At 37.4% G+C, this 15,447-nt stretch overlaps 2 protein-coding genes and 1 pseudogene across 5 annotated transcripts in view; 2 read left to right on the top strand and 1 right to left on the bottom strand.

The window, feature by feature from the left end:
- The first annotated feature begins 3,879 nt into the window (after positions 1-3,879).
- LOC149000331 (protein LSD1-like) lies at positions 3,880-7,643 on the top strand. Of its 3 annotated transcripts, none has more exons than XM_089140758.1 (6): positions 3,880-4,275; positions 4,554-4,707; positions 5,140-5,253; positions 5,338-5,451; positions 5,631-5,740; positions 7,308-7,643. In XM_089140758.1, the coding sequence occupies exons 2-6, from the start codon at positions 4,650-4,652 to the stop codon at positions 7,341-7,343; spliced, it is 432 nt and encodes a 143-aa protein (XP_088996884.1). In that variant the 5' UTR covers positions 3,880-4,275; positions 4,554-4,649; the 3' UTR covers positions 7,344-7,643. The 3 variants fall into 3 exon arrangements, with proteins under 3 accessions (XP_088996884.1, XP_088996887.1, XP_088996885.1); XM_089140761.1 differs by having other exon boundaries at positions 3,880-4,297; XM_089140759.1 differs by having other exon boundaries at positions 3,880-4,355.
- Positions 7,644-7,881: 238 nt separating this feature from the next.
- Positions 7,882-10,703, top strand: LOC149000330 (pentatricopeptide repeat-containing protein At1g08070, chloroplastic pseudogene; annotated as a pseudogene).
- Positions 10,663-15,447, bottom strand: part of LOC149000329 (transthyretin-like protein) — a 41,363-nt gene continuing 36,578 nt past the window's right edge. The window contains exons 4-6 of one of the 2 annotated variants that reach the window (XM_089140756.1): positions 14,097-14,198; positions 12,515-12,671; positions 10,663-12,086 (exon numbers count right to left, since the gene is read on the bottom strand). In XM_089140756.1, the coding sequence (XP_088996882.1) occupies positions 11,632-12,086; positions 12,515-12,671; positions 14,097-14,198 (714 nt within the window). In that variant the 3' untranslated portion in view covers positions 10,663-11,631. The remainder of the gene's footprint in view (positions 12,087-12,514; positions 12,672-14,096; positions 14,199-15,447) is intronic. The other variant, XM_089140757.1, reaches the window with a different exon arrangement.

The following is a 15,447-nucleotide window of genomic DNA, read 5'->3' as shown; positions in this document are numbered from 1 at the left end:
TCTTATGGGAAACTCTCTGTAGTTTGTTTATTTTTATCAAAAGAAAAAGAAAGTTCATAACTTTTATAACGGATGCAAAGTTGCTTGAAGTTTTGGAGGAAACCTCAGTAAATCCTGTTCAGAAAGTGGAAGTGATGCCATAAAACTGTCACAAAAGATTGTTTGAACATCACTAATTGAGTATGGTGATGAGAATTAGATTTTCTTACAATTGGGTTGGGCTGTCAAAAGAAAAATCTTTGATTCAGTTTGCAAATGCAATAGAGAGATAAAAGAATCAGATTAATTACTGTTTTTTCTGCAAATTTTCATGGACACACCTAAAGTTGCCACCTAACTTGTGATTTTCTAGCTCTTGACATTCTCTGATGCTTTAGTCTACAGTTCATGGAACATTGTTGGAAAGCTCCAATATTTTCAAGGATCAAGGAGTGTTTCAGTGGACTAAATGTCAGGTCCTGTGTGAGATGGATGTGAAGAATATGAAGCTGCACAGGCAATAATGGCATGTTCATTTGTTAAAATTGATCCACAACCTTTGATTGTTGCAGAAATTTACAATGATCTCTTTTAATCTTCAAAAAACTTTTCTTTTTAATCTGTATATTTCATTCGCCTTCATAAACAAGTGGTTACAATTCTTCCAACACTTGTTCTTCTATTATTGGAGATTATCCTGGTTGTAAATTGGATTTTAGTTCTGAAAAGGGTGAGGATCTCTTGCCCTGGACCTTAGAAGATTTTGTACCATACTTGATTTTTTTTTTCTTCTTTCTTTTCTTACTTATGGTGGTTTGTCAACTTCTTTTTTGTTCTTCAATGAAACCAAAAGGATGATCTCTACAAACACATAACCTGATAATGATGATTGTCTTTTTCTTTTCTTTTATATGAGATGATTTCGCATTTATTCAGGAAGGGAAAGAAAAACATTCAATCACGAAAAGTGTTTGGGAGGGGAGAGAAAAATTCCAAGAGCTTGAATATAAGAGAAGAACAAAATTCAAGTCTCAAAAGTGTTGTGTTTTTATAATTACAAAACCTGTGAGGATGGATTTCCCACGTCGACTGAGTTTACAAAGAATAGTAGTTTACAAAAATTATGGGATATATTCAGCAAGAAAACAAAGAAATGGAGGTGATATATGATTATATATTTATTTGACAAAAGAAAGATAATCTTTATAAAAGAAAATATATGGTGGAGCTTCGTCCATGATGCTAGAAAATTCAAACTCTTCATGGGTACTTAGAATTATCAATCCTAGACCTGATATTTGCATACTTTTTTTTTAAAATTTTCAGTTCTTGATTGATTTCAATTTTTATATCTTTGCAATTCATTTTCATCTATTCTCTACTAAGTTATTGTTTACTTGCCCCCCCCCCCCCAAAAAAAAAAAAAAAACAGCATAAGCAAGAGAATAAATATCAAAATAAACATCTTGTTAATTAATACACTTTTATTAGTCTTCATAAAAAAGTAAACCGGTGAATTTTAGGGTTAGAGTGTCAATGTGTCGGGTTGGGTTGGACTAATCTAAACCCGACTCTACTTTGAGAACCTAAACTTTAGATTCAAACCCTACTCAACGCTATCTTGGCTTAAAAAGCTCAAACTGAAAACCCTGATTTAGCATGACCCAGCTTTTATTTTTAATCTTTTGAAAACAAAATATTAAAAAAGAAAAGAAAAACACAAAGGTAGAGCTGAACTAGAAGAGACATAAAGGAAAATAAAACTTTAACTAAGAAAATAAATAATATCTTTTAAACAATCAGAAAATGAACATATCTGCTTGACCTTTGAGCTGGGAAATTAATCTGCTAGCTAAGGTCCTTTATTTGCTTGGATTACCAAGTGGGTCATGTTGATCTATTCCTTCTTAATAATCTTTTGATCTAACTATACCTGGTTTTCTTTATGTGGTTAAGAGATAGATTACTTGTTTAGCTTCCCACCTCTTATTCTGTCTGAGAAGAATTTTGTTTTTTTCTTTCTCTCTTTTCATGGTGGCTGCGAACTTTGAAACAATCAAATCAAGTAGTCTATCTTATCCTGGTTCCTTAGTAAGTTCTCAACATTAAAAATCAAATGGGTTTCTAATAAATGCCAAATCCTGACTGGGTATTGCTTTATCTGAATGAAATCAGATTTTGAAACTTATCATCAGGATCTTTTGATCTAGTCCAAATTGTGAATCAAACTTTAATTCTTGATCCTTTCTCTTTGTAAATGTTGTTATCAGAGTTGCAATTTAGTCTTTGTTTTGACTAAGTTTGCTTTCAATCGATGGATTTCATTGTGGGGGCAACTGGGTTTTCTTTCATTCAATACAAAATTTTTTAGATGGAAAGAAACAATTATAAAAAAGGAACTCTGATCTAAAATTACAGCCTCACAACCAAGACAAGGAGGAAGGTAAAATGATCATTCTGACCCAAAAGGAATAGTAATATTATCAAGATTTAAAGTATCTTACGATACGATATGATACTAACTACTAGGTATATTGGGTACTACTGATACGATACATATCGATACTTCATTTTATTGGATTGCATTAAAATATATTAGGCAGTACAATATAACACTTGACACAAGATGATACTTCTCTTAAAATCATCCTATACTTGATATCAATACCTTAAACCTTGAATGTTATTCAAACAAATGTGTTCATAGACAATTTTTGTTGATCCATCCATGGTCTTAGGATCAGAGCGCCAATCAACAAGAGCTATCGTCTAAAACAACACATTGAATTTTTCAGTCCTATTTGATCTTGGAAACACTCTTTACTGGAGTCATTTAGTCTATTAGTCGTATTTAGTAGACTAAAGATAAGCATCATCTTAAACATGTAGTAGAGGGATATGAGAGGAATACAACATTTAATCCTGATGGGTAGAAGATTCGAATTCCTTTTTGAATAGGTTCATTTCATACTAGAGAAGCTCAAACCCTCTTGAACTAAACAAACAAATAATGGGCTCAAATTCATACAAAATGACTTAGATGCAAATAAATGACACCAAGGCAAACTTGATTTCGAAAACTTCCACATAAGTAGAGTTTAAAAGACAATTTTCCTATGTAACCTTACTTTGATAATTTTTATTGAAAAATTATTTCAATGCCTTAACCTCAAATTACAATTTTGATCCACCGACTATTAAGGCCTACAATATGCACTGTCAGTGTTCATGTTTCTTCTAATAGCAAAGTTAGCAGAAATTTATCCGGTCTATTTCTGACAGGAGTTGGACGATCAATTTCCTTATAGATGTATTATATGTGTATCAACATCAAATCAAATGGTTGAAATTAAGTCATATCAAAGAGTTGATTGATATGATCAATAAATGAATTTTCACCATTTGATGTGATGTTAGAACACATGTCACACATCTACAAGAAAATAAATCATCCATTTCTTTGTAGGAAATAGACCTAATACTGGTGCCAAAGTTAGGTAATCCTATTAGTATAACTCCTAGTACATTGCCACATAGAGCACGGACCACATCTTCATTTTCATGAATGGAAACGAAAAACAGTGTGGTCGCATCCCTAAGTCACTTATGATCCATTTCTTTCATTAAAAACTGCAACAATAATGAGAATTCCATGTAATTGATGAGAGAGAGAGAGGAGAGAGAGAGAGAGAGAGGGGGGAAACAGTAACATGTGTTGCATGGTCTCCCATCAGCTCTGTTTGGCTAAGGCCTAGGCTTGGATGGCTCTAATTACTGTCATATTACGTGGCCAATTCTGAACCATCTATTTTTCCACTGAAGAAAGAAGTGCGTGGCTGTGCTTGAATGTAACTCTTGTGCGGCATGTTGGTGTTTCTGAAAATAAAAAGATAATAAAGTGTGTGAGAGAGAGATGAACCCAAGGAGGTTTAGCAGAGAGAATGGAGAAAGAAATTTAGTGTCTTTTGGGGGCTCATGGTTCCTAAACAAAGCTGAGGTTGAAAACCCACCAACAATATAGAACAATGGGAACCCACTTCTGCCTTGCAAAAGCTGTGAATCACCTAATCCAGAGTTCACACAAGGAAAAGAAAGAAAGATGAGAAAATCTCCTTTATGTTTTGACAGTTTGCTCTACTACCCTAGTAATTTTCCCCCCTTTTTGCTGGAAACCACCCTTGTCTATTTATCCTTGACAACCTTTCCCCTCTCTCTCTCTCTCTCCCTCTCTTTCTTATAGCTGAAGGGAAAAATTGAACATAGTTCATTGTTTGCAAACTGTTATGGGGTTTCTGGGTATGTGATATCTCAGTCTCATGTGTGGTTCTTCATCTAACTTTCTCGTTGTGTGTGTGTAACATTACACTTGTGTGCTTGTGAGTTTCTGACTGTCCCCTGTGGTTTTCCTGCTTTTTGTTGGTAATTCTGGAATGGATAGTGGTTGATTTTCTTTGTTTTCGTCTGGTTTTATCAATCTTCAGTCTTGTTATTGCAAATTCTATAATCTTTTCTTTGATATCTTCTGCATCTCATTGTCTTTGGTGTTCTTTTTTCTTCCTTGCCACATTCTTCAGAAATGGTAGACATGAGAGACAGAATTCTGTTTTCCTCTGATTGAGGAAGCCGGCCTTGTAAAGCTTGGAGAAGTAGGATAAGTTGTCAGATTAGCAATGCCTGTTCCTCTTGCTCCCTATCCACCACCTCTGGTACCATTTACTCCTCAAAATGGTATGTCATCTTAATGTCATTCTGTTTTTGTCTAATTTTGAAGAAGTTTCTTCTCTTCTTATGCAAGAATGAGGATACAAGCACTACAGTAGCTAAGATTGATCAGTCTGTGCTGGTCTGGTTATTGGTGGCTTTTAAGTTCAAGGATTTATTAGGGAATCTGAGATAGATCTAATATAAATGCCCCAGATTAATGCTCTCATTGAGAGCTCTGGCATCTAAGGCAATCCTTATTTATGGACACTGTACTGGTTCTCAAATGGCATTCAGGAGATATAACTCCTGGTTGATTCTCAGAAAATCAGAGAGCTTCTATCCCAGAGTCAGGGCAGATCCCTTAAAGTCTCTAGCTTTTGGCCCATTAGTATTTATCTGCTTCTACTCTCAACCAATTTTGAGCAGAAAAACTTATCCCAGAGGCGTTTTGTTCAGGTGCACAGAGCCAACTTGTGTGTTCTGGCTGCCGGAACCTTCTCGTCTATCCAGTAGGTGCAACCTCTGTATGTTGTGCTGTTTGTAATGCAGTAACAACTGTGCCACCTCCAGGTATGTTTCTTCTCTATTTGTTTTTCTCATCTGAACATTTTCCCCATTTTTTATTCTATTTTGATTGTTCTGAATTCTTACCAGGCACAGAGATGGCTCAGTTGGTCTGTGGAGGCTGCCATACATTACTGATGTACATTCGTGGAGCTTCAAGCGTACAATGTTCATGTTGTCACACGGTCAACCTAGCCATGGAAGGTATAAGATCTATTAGCAATCTTTATAAAGAATGAAGAAGGTTCATGTACTTGCTGAGTAATTCAATATATATCATGTTTATTATAGACTAAATAAAAAAATGTGATGCAACAAGGCATGAATTTATGCTAAGGTGTTTGATATACATGATAAACTATTCAATACATATCTATTGGCAGCAAATCAGGTTGCACATGTCAATTGCGGGAACTGCCAGATGTTATTGATGTATCAGTACGGAGCACGATCTGTGAAATGTGCAGTTTGCAATTTTGTGACATCAATTGGGGTGAGTGTAACACTTTCAACTATTACTTCAGTAACATGTGAAACTTACAATGGTTAGTTCTCTTTGATGCTTGTTGTACAGCCTTTGTAATTTAGGTTTCAAAATGAGATATCCTGAAAGAAAATCACAACATAGAAGTAAATTTTCCATTGTTTGGTCACTGAACATTAATAAATCATTAAACCCATTTAAAGAGGAAATCAACCACAATAAAGGTTTTATAGGTTTCTCATTTTTGGATCTCCCTCTAGTGCCTAAAAAGGGCATACCAGTGTGTGAGGCTCCCACCACTGTGGGATATGGGATCTGGAGAGGCTCATAATGTGCAGAGCCTTACCCCTGCTTTCACTAAGAGGCTGTGAACCCTAGGTCAAAATGAGGCAACCTGTTGCACCAAGGTCCGCCCTCATAAAAAAAAAAAGAAAAGAAAAGAAAAGAAAAGAAAAGAGATAAACTGTTTTTCATTCTCTAGGCCTATAAGTCAGCACACTTAGCATAAAAGACACAGCAATCTAGCTAGAGCCTTGTTTCTTTTTTCCTGCAAGACTTTTCTAAGTAAGCAATCTACATCTCCTTTTTATTTTTGGGTAAGCAAACTACCTTGTCCATTCAGTCATTTTACGCTGTTGTTGCCTTACACGCTATGTTAAGGAATAAATGTAACAACGACGTTCGATTCTTGAAATTTGACTTGTTGGAGACATTGACACAATCATATCTTAGACATGCTGATACATGCATTTAGTTAAACTTACTTGTCATGTATGGTTTGTTTTTCAACTATCATACATTTACTATTTTATAGAACTTTCATGTAAATTATTTTGAGTATATATCTTTTTCCCAAAGGAAATACATGAATTTCCTTTATGAGCACAAAGCAAAGTGTAACAAGTAAATCATGCATATAAGTGGATGTGATTTGGATTTTTGAAAAGTTGCTAATACCTTAAGTTTGTGTCATGCACAAAGCAGGATGTCACTGTCGTTGTCATTTGGGTTAAGACTTTAGTAGATTCTTGCATCCACACATTGCAGATTAAAGCACTGGTTATCATATGGATGGATATTCAGGAAATTATCTTCTACATTCTGAAAAGGTTGAAATAATTCATGAGAGGGTGGGCCGTTGTGCAATGGTAGGATTGCTCTAAGGGGTCATGGGTGAGTCTAGAAAAAAGACCTCTCGGCATAGCAGCAGTTGGGCTGCATATTTGAGCCTCCCCAGACCCTGCAGCAGTGATAGCATTGTGCTCTGGATACACTGTTTCTATGGTATTGCTCCTGTTGCCTGTGCTCTTCAGGAAGCAGTGACATACATTTCTTCATCAGATTCTGTATCACCTAGTTGACTAGTAGTTGAAATCCTTAGTTTTTATTTTACAAATTATTTCTAAGCTTCTGTGATAGAGATTTATGAATTGCATGCCATAGTGGGCAGGGCCTACTTTAAAGTTGCATGATAATACAACATTAGTAGATATTAAGTTATTATTTCTCAACAATATCATTAATCTAGTGCTCTATTGCTGCTTTTGATCTTTTTATTGTTCATTGAATGATACAGGCGTCACCTAGTACTGAGGAAAAGTTCAATAGCTGAGGTTGTGAAGTTGTGAGATTATGGTCTCCTACAAGCTTTTTCTTCCTTCTTACGGCATTCGGTTACTGCTTTAATCAGGTGGTGGCTTTTGGGGGATGTATAGTGTTTTTTCCCCTTTTGCTTTATTGAATAAAGAGTTCAGGCAAGTTCAGGGTGTGAAATTATTCCATAAGAGGACTGTTAGGTTCAGAGAGCAGTTCGAACATATAAAGAATTGCAGCTTTTTCGCAATTAGTAGCATGAAATTTCATCATATATTTAATTCTCAACATGTATGATTCAGGACTTTTTGAATGAACAATATCAACAAGTAAATGATTGTTGACCATCATGGTGAAACCAGGATTACTTCAAACAGCAAATGCATCTGGGTAGCAGAGTACAGCTAGCCATAAACCCCAAACTGGCTGTTTGAAAGGGTACCTTACAATAACAAGAATGCTTTCTAACATAAGTTCCTAGTAACATTTACCTAGATTCTGGGTTACACAAACAACAGGAAGCTTGCTCTTGCAGCTAAAAATGAGATACCAACCTGATTATATTAAGATGATTAGGTACCTACAACAAAATAACAGATTTAAACCATGGTTGATGAAAGGAAGCTTTCTATTCTCCTTCCTTACCAGTCTGCCTCCTTAATGATTTACCTCAGTGAAAGATTTAATCAAACGGTATGTTCCAAATCTTTATCAATATTTTTAGGTTTCAATAGACTTCATCCACATGGTCTGGAAACATCAAAAGCTATTACTGCAACTGTAATTATCATTTCATTGAACCTCTGTGTCTGGCCATAAATGCTCATCTGATCGTTCATGGAATTTCTAGAGGTTATGTCCAATAAAAACCACCAGATTGGCTAATAACACTGATGATGTACACATTGAGAGTATCAAGTAGATGGTTAGTGCTCAAGAATTCCTACGTATAAGATAAGGATATCAAATAAACCTGCTTTTTGTCTGCAGCTTTTTGGGGCCAGCTCCCAGCTTCCCAATGCCTAATGTGATCTGAAATCAACAAAAAAAATCCAGCCCTGATAGCAACTGGTGAATGGATGTCACCCACAAAAGGAAAATGGATAAGAAAGGAGGTATCAGTATGAAAGTCAGTGTCGCCAATTTTCTTCACTATTAAGAGAAGCTACCTCCCATCTCAGGAAACAATGCCTTTTCCACTCCTCTCTGTCCACCATAATCTTCCCACTTCAACAGCTCCAAGACCCAACTTGAACTCAACCAGAGAACCCCAACCAATCTTTCACCTCTTGGATAGATATAAGTGTTCACTCTGGAGAGACTTCCAACAGGTCCATGCTCAAATGATCACCACGGGATACATCCATCATAGCCCATCCTTCATCAAATTCATCTCCCATTCTCTTTCAGGAGATTCAACAGGTCTAGCTTTTGCCACTATGATCTTCAACCAAACAGAAATAACTAATACACTAATCTGGAACACTATCTTCAGAGGCTATGTGAATCACAACCTACCAAAAAAAGCACTTAATAGCTATGTACAGATGCTCCAAGAATCAGCCACCACCCCTGATAGATTTACATTCCCTTCTTTATTGAAGGGTTGCACAGAGTCCTTGGCTTTCGATGAGGGGAAGGCTTTACACTGTCAGATTGTGAAGCTTGACCTTGACTCTGATCTATATATTGAAGCCACACTGATTACAATGTATGCAGCTTGTGGAGATCCATTCTCAGCTAGAATAGTATTTGAAAGGATGGGTCAGAGAAACCAAGTTGTGTGGAGTTCAATGATCGGTGGTTATGTGAAGAATCATTACCCAAAAGAGGCACTGCTGCTTTACGCTGAGATGGAAAAGGGGGGGCAAGAAGCCGACGAAGTGACTATGGTGAGTCTCCTTTCTGCCTGTACAGACTTAAGGGATCTGGACTATGGAAGAAAACTACATTCTCGCATTAGGGAATCTGGTATGAAGGTGTGTGTTGTTCTTGGGACTGCCCTGATCGATATGTATGGCAAGTGTGGAGAGTTGGATTCTGCAAAAGATGTGTTTGATGCATTGCCCAATAGGAATGTCTTTGCTTGGTCTGCTATGATATCTGGGTATGCTCATAACAATCAAAGTGCCAAGGCACTAAGGATGTTTAAGCAAATGGTCACCGAATCAAACCAAAAGCCAAATGAGATTACGATCTTGGCAGTGCTCTCGGCTTGCATTCAGTTGGGCGATTTAAATCTTGGTAGATGGGTCCATGAATATGTTAATGCAGCCAAACTGAATTATTCTACTAGTTTGCAGAATTCACTTATAGATATGTATGCAAAATGTGGGCGGATAGATGTTGCCCAGCAGATATTTGATGAAATGGTGGAGAGAGATGTTGTGTCATGGAATACCATGATCAGCGGACTAGCTCTTCATGGGTTGGCTGAGCAGGCAACAGCCCTGTTCACTTCCATGGTAGTAGCTGGAATCACACCAGATGATATAACCTTCATTGGGGTTCTGTCAGCTTGTAGCCATGCTGGATTGATCCAAGAAGGGAGCAGCCATTTTGAAAACATGAAGATTCAATACGGAATAGTTCCAAAGTTGGAGCATTATGGGTGTATGGTTGATCTTCTTTGTAGAGCTGGGCTTTTGGAAAAAGCTGAAAGTTTTATTAAGAAAATGCCCATGAAGCCAAATGGTGCAGTGTGGGGTGCTTTGCTTGGTGGATGCAGAGTTTATAACAATGTGGAGATTGGAGAGAGAGCAGCAAATCACTTGCTAAAACTTGAACCAGAAAATGATGGTGTTTATGTACTCTTGTCAAACATCTACGCAAAACAAAAAGAAATGGGAAGATGTGAGCAAGTTGAGAGGGTTAATGCACGAAAGAGGAATCCAAAAAACACCTGGTTGCAGTTCCATCATTATTGATGGAATTGCACATGAATTTCTTGTCAGAGATGATTCTCACCCAGAATCAGATAACATATATTTGATGCTAGATCAGGTTACACAAAAACTGAAACAGGCAGGCTATGTTGCAGAAACATCAGAAGTGCTACAGAACATTGACGAGGAAGAAAAGGAAGATTTGGTTTTGCAACATAGTGAAAAGTTGGCTATCTGTTTTGGTCTTCTGAAGACAAAGCCCAGTGATGAAATTCTCATTATGAAGAACCTGAGGATCTGCTTGGATTGCCATTCTGCAATAAAAATTATTTCAAAGGTTTATCAACGCGAGATAACCGTTAGGGATCGAAGTCGTTTCCACCACTTCAAGGATGGATGTTGTTCTTGCAGAGATTACTGGTGAGAAAGGGATATTTGAAATATAGGGAAATGTAAAGTTCTACATTCTAATGGAGAATTTGATACCAGTTCAAATTGGGTTACTAATGACTCCTCACTCCTCACACCGAGTATTTCAAATTTCACAACCAGAAATCTGACTCTGGCAACATGTGAGATTCTAATGACTCCTCACCATGAAACTGTCTCATCTGATGAACATATGCAGAAACTACAATCCCTTCTGTATTATTGATGTTGATAGGCAGGAACCAACATGTTCTTCACAAATTTCACAATTCCTTGCTGCTTTGCAGCAGCTACACTCATTTAACAAAACAATCGGAATCTAGCCATATTTTCTTACTAGGTCATCATGGTTGAGTACTTCTGAACTCACTGATTACCTGCACTGAGTCATGACTTACTGAAGCTCAAAGAGGCAAGGCCCCTTGTCAGGAAAACCATCCTACCCTGTTTTTGGGCATGAACTCATTTTCAACTTGTCCCCATCATACAGGTATCACACACGGCACAACTTATATGTCTGGTTGCCATTGAATTTGACTCTAGACAGAGGAAACTTCAAAGCACAAGCTTGAGCTTTTCCTTGATCACAAGCTTTGCATCATAAAAGACTTACAAAAGAAGAGTTCACACACTAAAGAACAGGAATTTAACTAAAATAGTACATGAGCAAACACAGGGTCCAACTCAAAAGATTTAGGCATTAAGTGAAATGACACAACTGGTATATATAGGAATCCATGATTCAGAATTTCTCAGTGTGGGATTATTCCAAGCACACCTTCTAAGCATATGTATATTACTAGTTACTTGCCATTAAAACCTTAATTTGGAACCTAAGCCGATAAGGGAATAATCAGGCAGAAAATAACCCCAGAAAACTGCAACCCAAGCAAAAAGTAAAGCATTTGCATGCTTTAATTTATTTATTTTTACATTCTCAAACATTTCATAATTCCACAGATTGTAGCAACGTCTGGAGAAGAAATTTAAACCCTAGCTCCCACGGTATGTAGTGAATGAGAACGGAGACAAAAGAAGGGGAACATGAAAGTGTTCTGATCTCTGAGACTCCTTGATCTCAAAGACTATGGAGACATAGGGATAGAAGCCATCAGGACAGTACTTCCCAGTATTGAAAGTTATCCGATAAAAACCAGGCTCCACATTATCCACAATGCTCATCAGATGGCCACTCCTTCCGTCATTGTTTGTAACTGATGAACCCTGAAATGTCCAGCCCCCTGAATCTGGACCACCAAACAATGGGCGTGGTTGAGTTCCTTTCCACATCTCCAGCTGTACCTCAATGCCAGCACCAGGAGATCCACGAGACACATCAAGGACATGGGTTGTGATGGGAGGGCGGGTCCTTACTGAAGATTGAGAAGCTTTGCTGGCAAGAGCTCCAGAAGCTGCAGTCAGATGGGCTCCAATGATGTTCATACGATCTTCAACAATAAAATGTTGACTGAATCAAACTTAGAATTTGAAAAAAAAAAATGAAACATACAGGGAAGTTCGCTAACTAAGACACAGAACTGTACTCGTCTTAGCGTCTCAACTTGTAGCTGGTGACAAAAATTTATGCTGCAATCTATGCCATTATTATTTTTATATTTAGGTAGTCAAGACTTTCCTTGATGTAAAATATTGTCAAAGTTGATCAGAAATCCATTGTCTATTAAAGTAATTGAAGACAAGATGTGGGCCAAGAATGTGGATGAAATGGGTCAAAATAGACCTTCTTGCAGCTGCATGGCCACGTAGAGGATGAAGAGAAAGATAAAGCAGTTGGCCATGCATGGTTAGAATTGATATGGACATAAGAGTTGTCTAAATTTATTATTAAAGTGAAGTGAAGAGAAAAGGAGGATACCTTCTATTTTTGTGACTTGTGTGGAAGAACGTTGCCTGCCAACTGAAGGAGATGTGCTTTTACTAGTGAAGAGCTTGACAAGACGTAGTTCTGTTATCTTCATCTGCTCCTGTGCTGCAATCTCAAACTCAACTATTGGTCTGTTTGGGTAGCGCTTCTGTAAGAAGACGAAGCCAACATGAATAGAGTGACCAACTAGAAGCAGATTTGTGTGAAACAGATGATGCATAAATAATATTTGTATGATGCAGCTGACATATGCATAACAGCTGCAGGTACCACATATGTACATAAAACTGCACACAATTTAATCCACTAATTCTCAGAAAAAAATTACAACTTTCTTCTAAGAGAAGAGGTTGCCAAAAGGTCAATTGATCTGTTGGGTTGGGTTTCCCTCCATGTGGAGGATGGCCCATTACTTGAGTTAGCCCATATGCTTTATGACAGGAGCAATTTAGTCATTTTTTTTACAAGTTAAAAGAGGGACTAATTGCATGTTTGTTGAAGAAGAAATAGAGAAGGAAGAAATCCCAAAATAGAGAGGAAAGAGCCCCAATCCCCTTTTTGAGTGTGCCCTGTCCAGTTTCGATCAAACTCATCATCGGATGGTCATCCGGTGCCTGATTGAGCTGAAATTTGGACTAGAGGTTGGTGACTTCTCGTTCTTCAAATCCAATGGTGCGATTGTGAATCTGACCTCGAAAAGTCAGTGTGATTTGTACGCCTTTGTGCCTTTATTTGTGATGAGATCTATCTACTTCTTAGTTTCATTCATCATTGGAGTTCATACAATGGTGTATGCCAAGAACTATTGTTCAGTGGATTTTGATGACTAGTGGATTTTTTGGTGGATTGTGGTCCAGTGGTTTTTCCTCTTCACATTGGAGAGGTTTTCCATGTTAAAAACTCCTTTGTGTTATGTGTTTTTGTGATTTTGTGGAAATCCTTATAGATGTGTTTGTGATACAATTTGCAACAAAGTTGCGAGAAAAGTATATTGCCAAATATTGTTCGATAAATTGCCTGCAAGAATATCTATTTGTCTATTTCCTAACAGCTTCATTCAAAAAATGGAAGAATTGATTTGTTTCCGCTGTTGTTGTCAACATGGTGGTTGAGTTGTTCGTTCCTTCCCCATCATGAACAACAAATCTTGAGTTGGATCATATTTTCACTTATATCTTGGTGCAAAAGATGATTTCATTGTCAATAATCTCTCTAATGTCTAAACTCTGTTGCTGTCTAAAAAGAATCATGCTCACTCTTAAGAAGATATAAACTTTTAGAACATCACTTACTAAGATCTCATCGGTTTAAGCATTAAACTTCATCAACAATTTCAATCTACTTCTACTTTCTTTCTAGTACATGCCATTATGCCATAGTCATTTTCTTTAGAAATTGATGCTTAAAGATCCAATCCCTCTAACCCCACCCCAACCATCCACTCCCAACAAAAAATAAATAAATACAAAAAAAAAAAAAAAAAAGGCACTCACAAAAGAAATAAAAGAGGAAAATATGTTAGTGCCAACTGAACAAAATAAACACACAAGTACGAGAAGAAAGAGTCGATTACCTTCAATTCTGCAAGAACTTCAAGTGTACTCTTACCAGATGCACATATAAGAAAAACAAACCCAAACTTTTTCCTGTAATGAGAATTCCACTCAAATAGTTCCTGCAAACATTTTATTTGAAATCATGAAATTGCACATAACTAAGTTCTGAAAAAAAAAAAAAAATGTTAGATGTATTAACAATGGAGATGGTAAAGTACTAGTATGTAATGAGAACATTAAGAAAAGATGGAAAATCTATTTCTTTAGTCTACTAAACATACTTCAAGCACATGTGATTCAGACAATTACATCATTCATCAAGGCATCAATTTTCGAACATATATACGAAGAATTTCAATGTCCGAAGTAAAAAAAAACACTAAGGAGGATGAAATTAGGCGAGACACAAGGTCCTGATGAAATCACAATGGAAGTATGAAAGAACTTAGGAACCCATGGGACTAGTTTGGTGGACTAAGTTGTTTAATAAGATTATGAGCACAGGGAAAATGCTAGATGAATGGATGAGAAGCATTGTAGTTCCAATTTGATGCGTCTCAGTTAAACTTCTGGATCCGACTGAGCCTCCTCTCGTATCCGGGACAATGAGTCCTGCAAGAAAGGTTAGATGCGGGCCGGCTTGTATACTGGGCAGCCGCCTCCGATGGCAAAGTTAGATAATGAACAGAGTGAGGTCTCGTGCAAAAGCTACACAAGATTATACTCAGAATGTATTGGATGCTTACCGGTGAGGTATGTCCCCTATCTTATACTGTTAATGTTACCTTATATGCATTTGGTAAGTCTATCCGACGGGGGCTGTCATATCTCCTGAGATCAAGCCTTCCTGTTATTAATCCCGTGCAATCGTCGATGGAGTTGACTTTCTTAATAAAGAAAGGTTGCTATATTAGTCGAGCGTTCATCGTGCCTCGATCAATTCAGTTGGCTATGATCCCGATTGAATGTGAAGCCCCAACCGGGTATAACCCGATGGGCTAGGAAACCCGTGCCATGAGGTGACTGACCGGATGTGGAGACCCGTCCGGGTTTGACCCGATTGGGTATGAAACTTCCGTATCATAAGCCCCCTATCCCGATCGTTGTTCACAATGTGCGGGATAGTAAGGAAGTTGAGCCGTCAGGTGTATTTAACTTCCCGGCTCTTGATCTTAAAAAATTCGTCTTAAGCCATATTCCTTCAAGAACTGTCAAGTTTCTGAGAGAGTACTGGCTATCCAGGATTGAGGTAGCCATCGGGTATTGTCCCGAGTAACTATGTGTAATGTAGAGACAGTGTGGTTAAGAGTATGAGACATCTGTTCGTGCTTGTATGAGCTGAGGACAATTGTCAGGTCACGATCATCT

The sequence above is a fragment of the Hakea prostrata genome, chromosome 11 (genome assembly GCF_041222555.1).
Source record: "Hakea prostrata isolate BN-2017 chromosome 11, UWA_Hpros_2, whole genome shotgun sequence".
NCBI classification, from domain to species: Eukaryota; Viridiplantae; Streptophyta; class Magnoliopsida; order Proteales; family Proteaceae; genus Hakea; species Hakea prostrata.
The sequence above is the reverse complement of the archived record's forward strand: the minus strand, read 5'-3'. Positions and strand labels throughout refer to the sequence as shown.

Excerpts from the sequence above, each read along its gene's own strand:
- LOC149000331 (XM_089140758.1), top strand. The coding sequence starts at position 4,650 with ATGCCTGTTCCTCTTGCTCCCTATCCACCACCTCTGGTACCATTTACT. Across the intron at positions 4,708-5,139 it reads ACCATTTACTCCTCAAAATG|GTGCACAGAGCCAACTTGTG; the intron begins GTATGTCATCTT and ends CGTTTTGTTCAG. Across the intron at positions 5,254-5,337 it reads AACAACTGTGCCACCTCCAG|GCACAGAGATGGCTCAGTTG; the intron begins GTATGTTTCTTC and ends AATTCTTACCAG.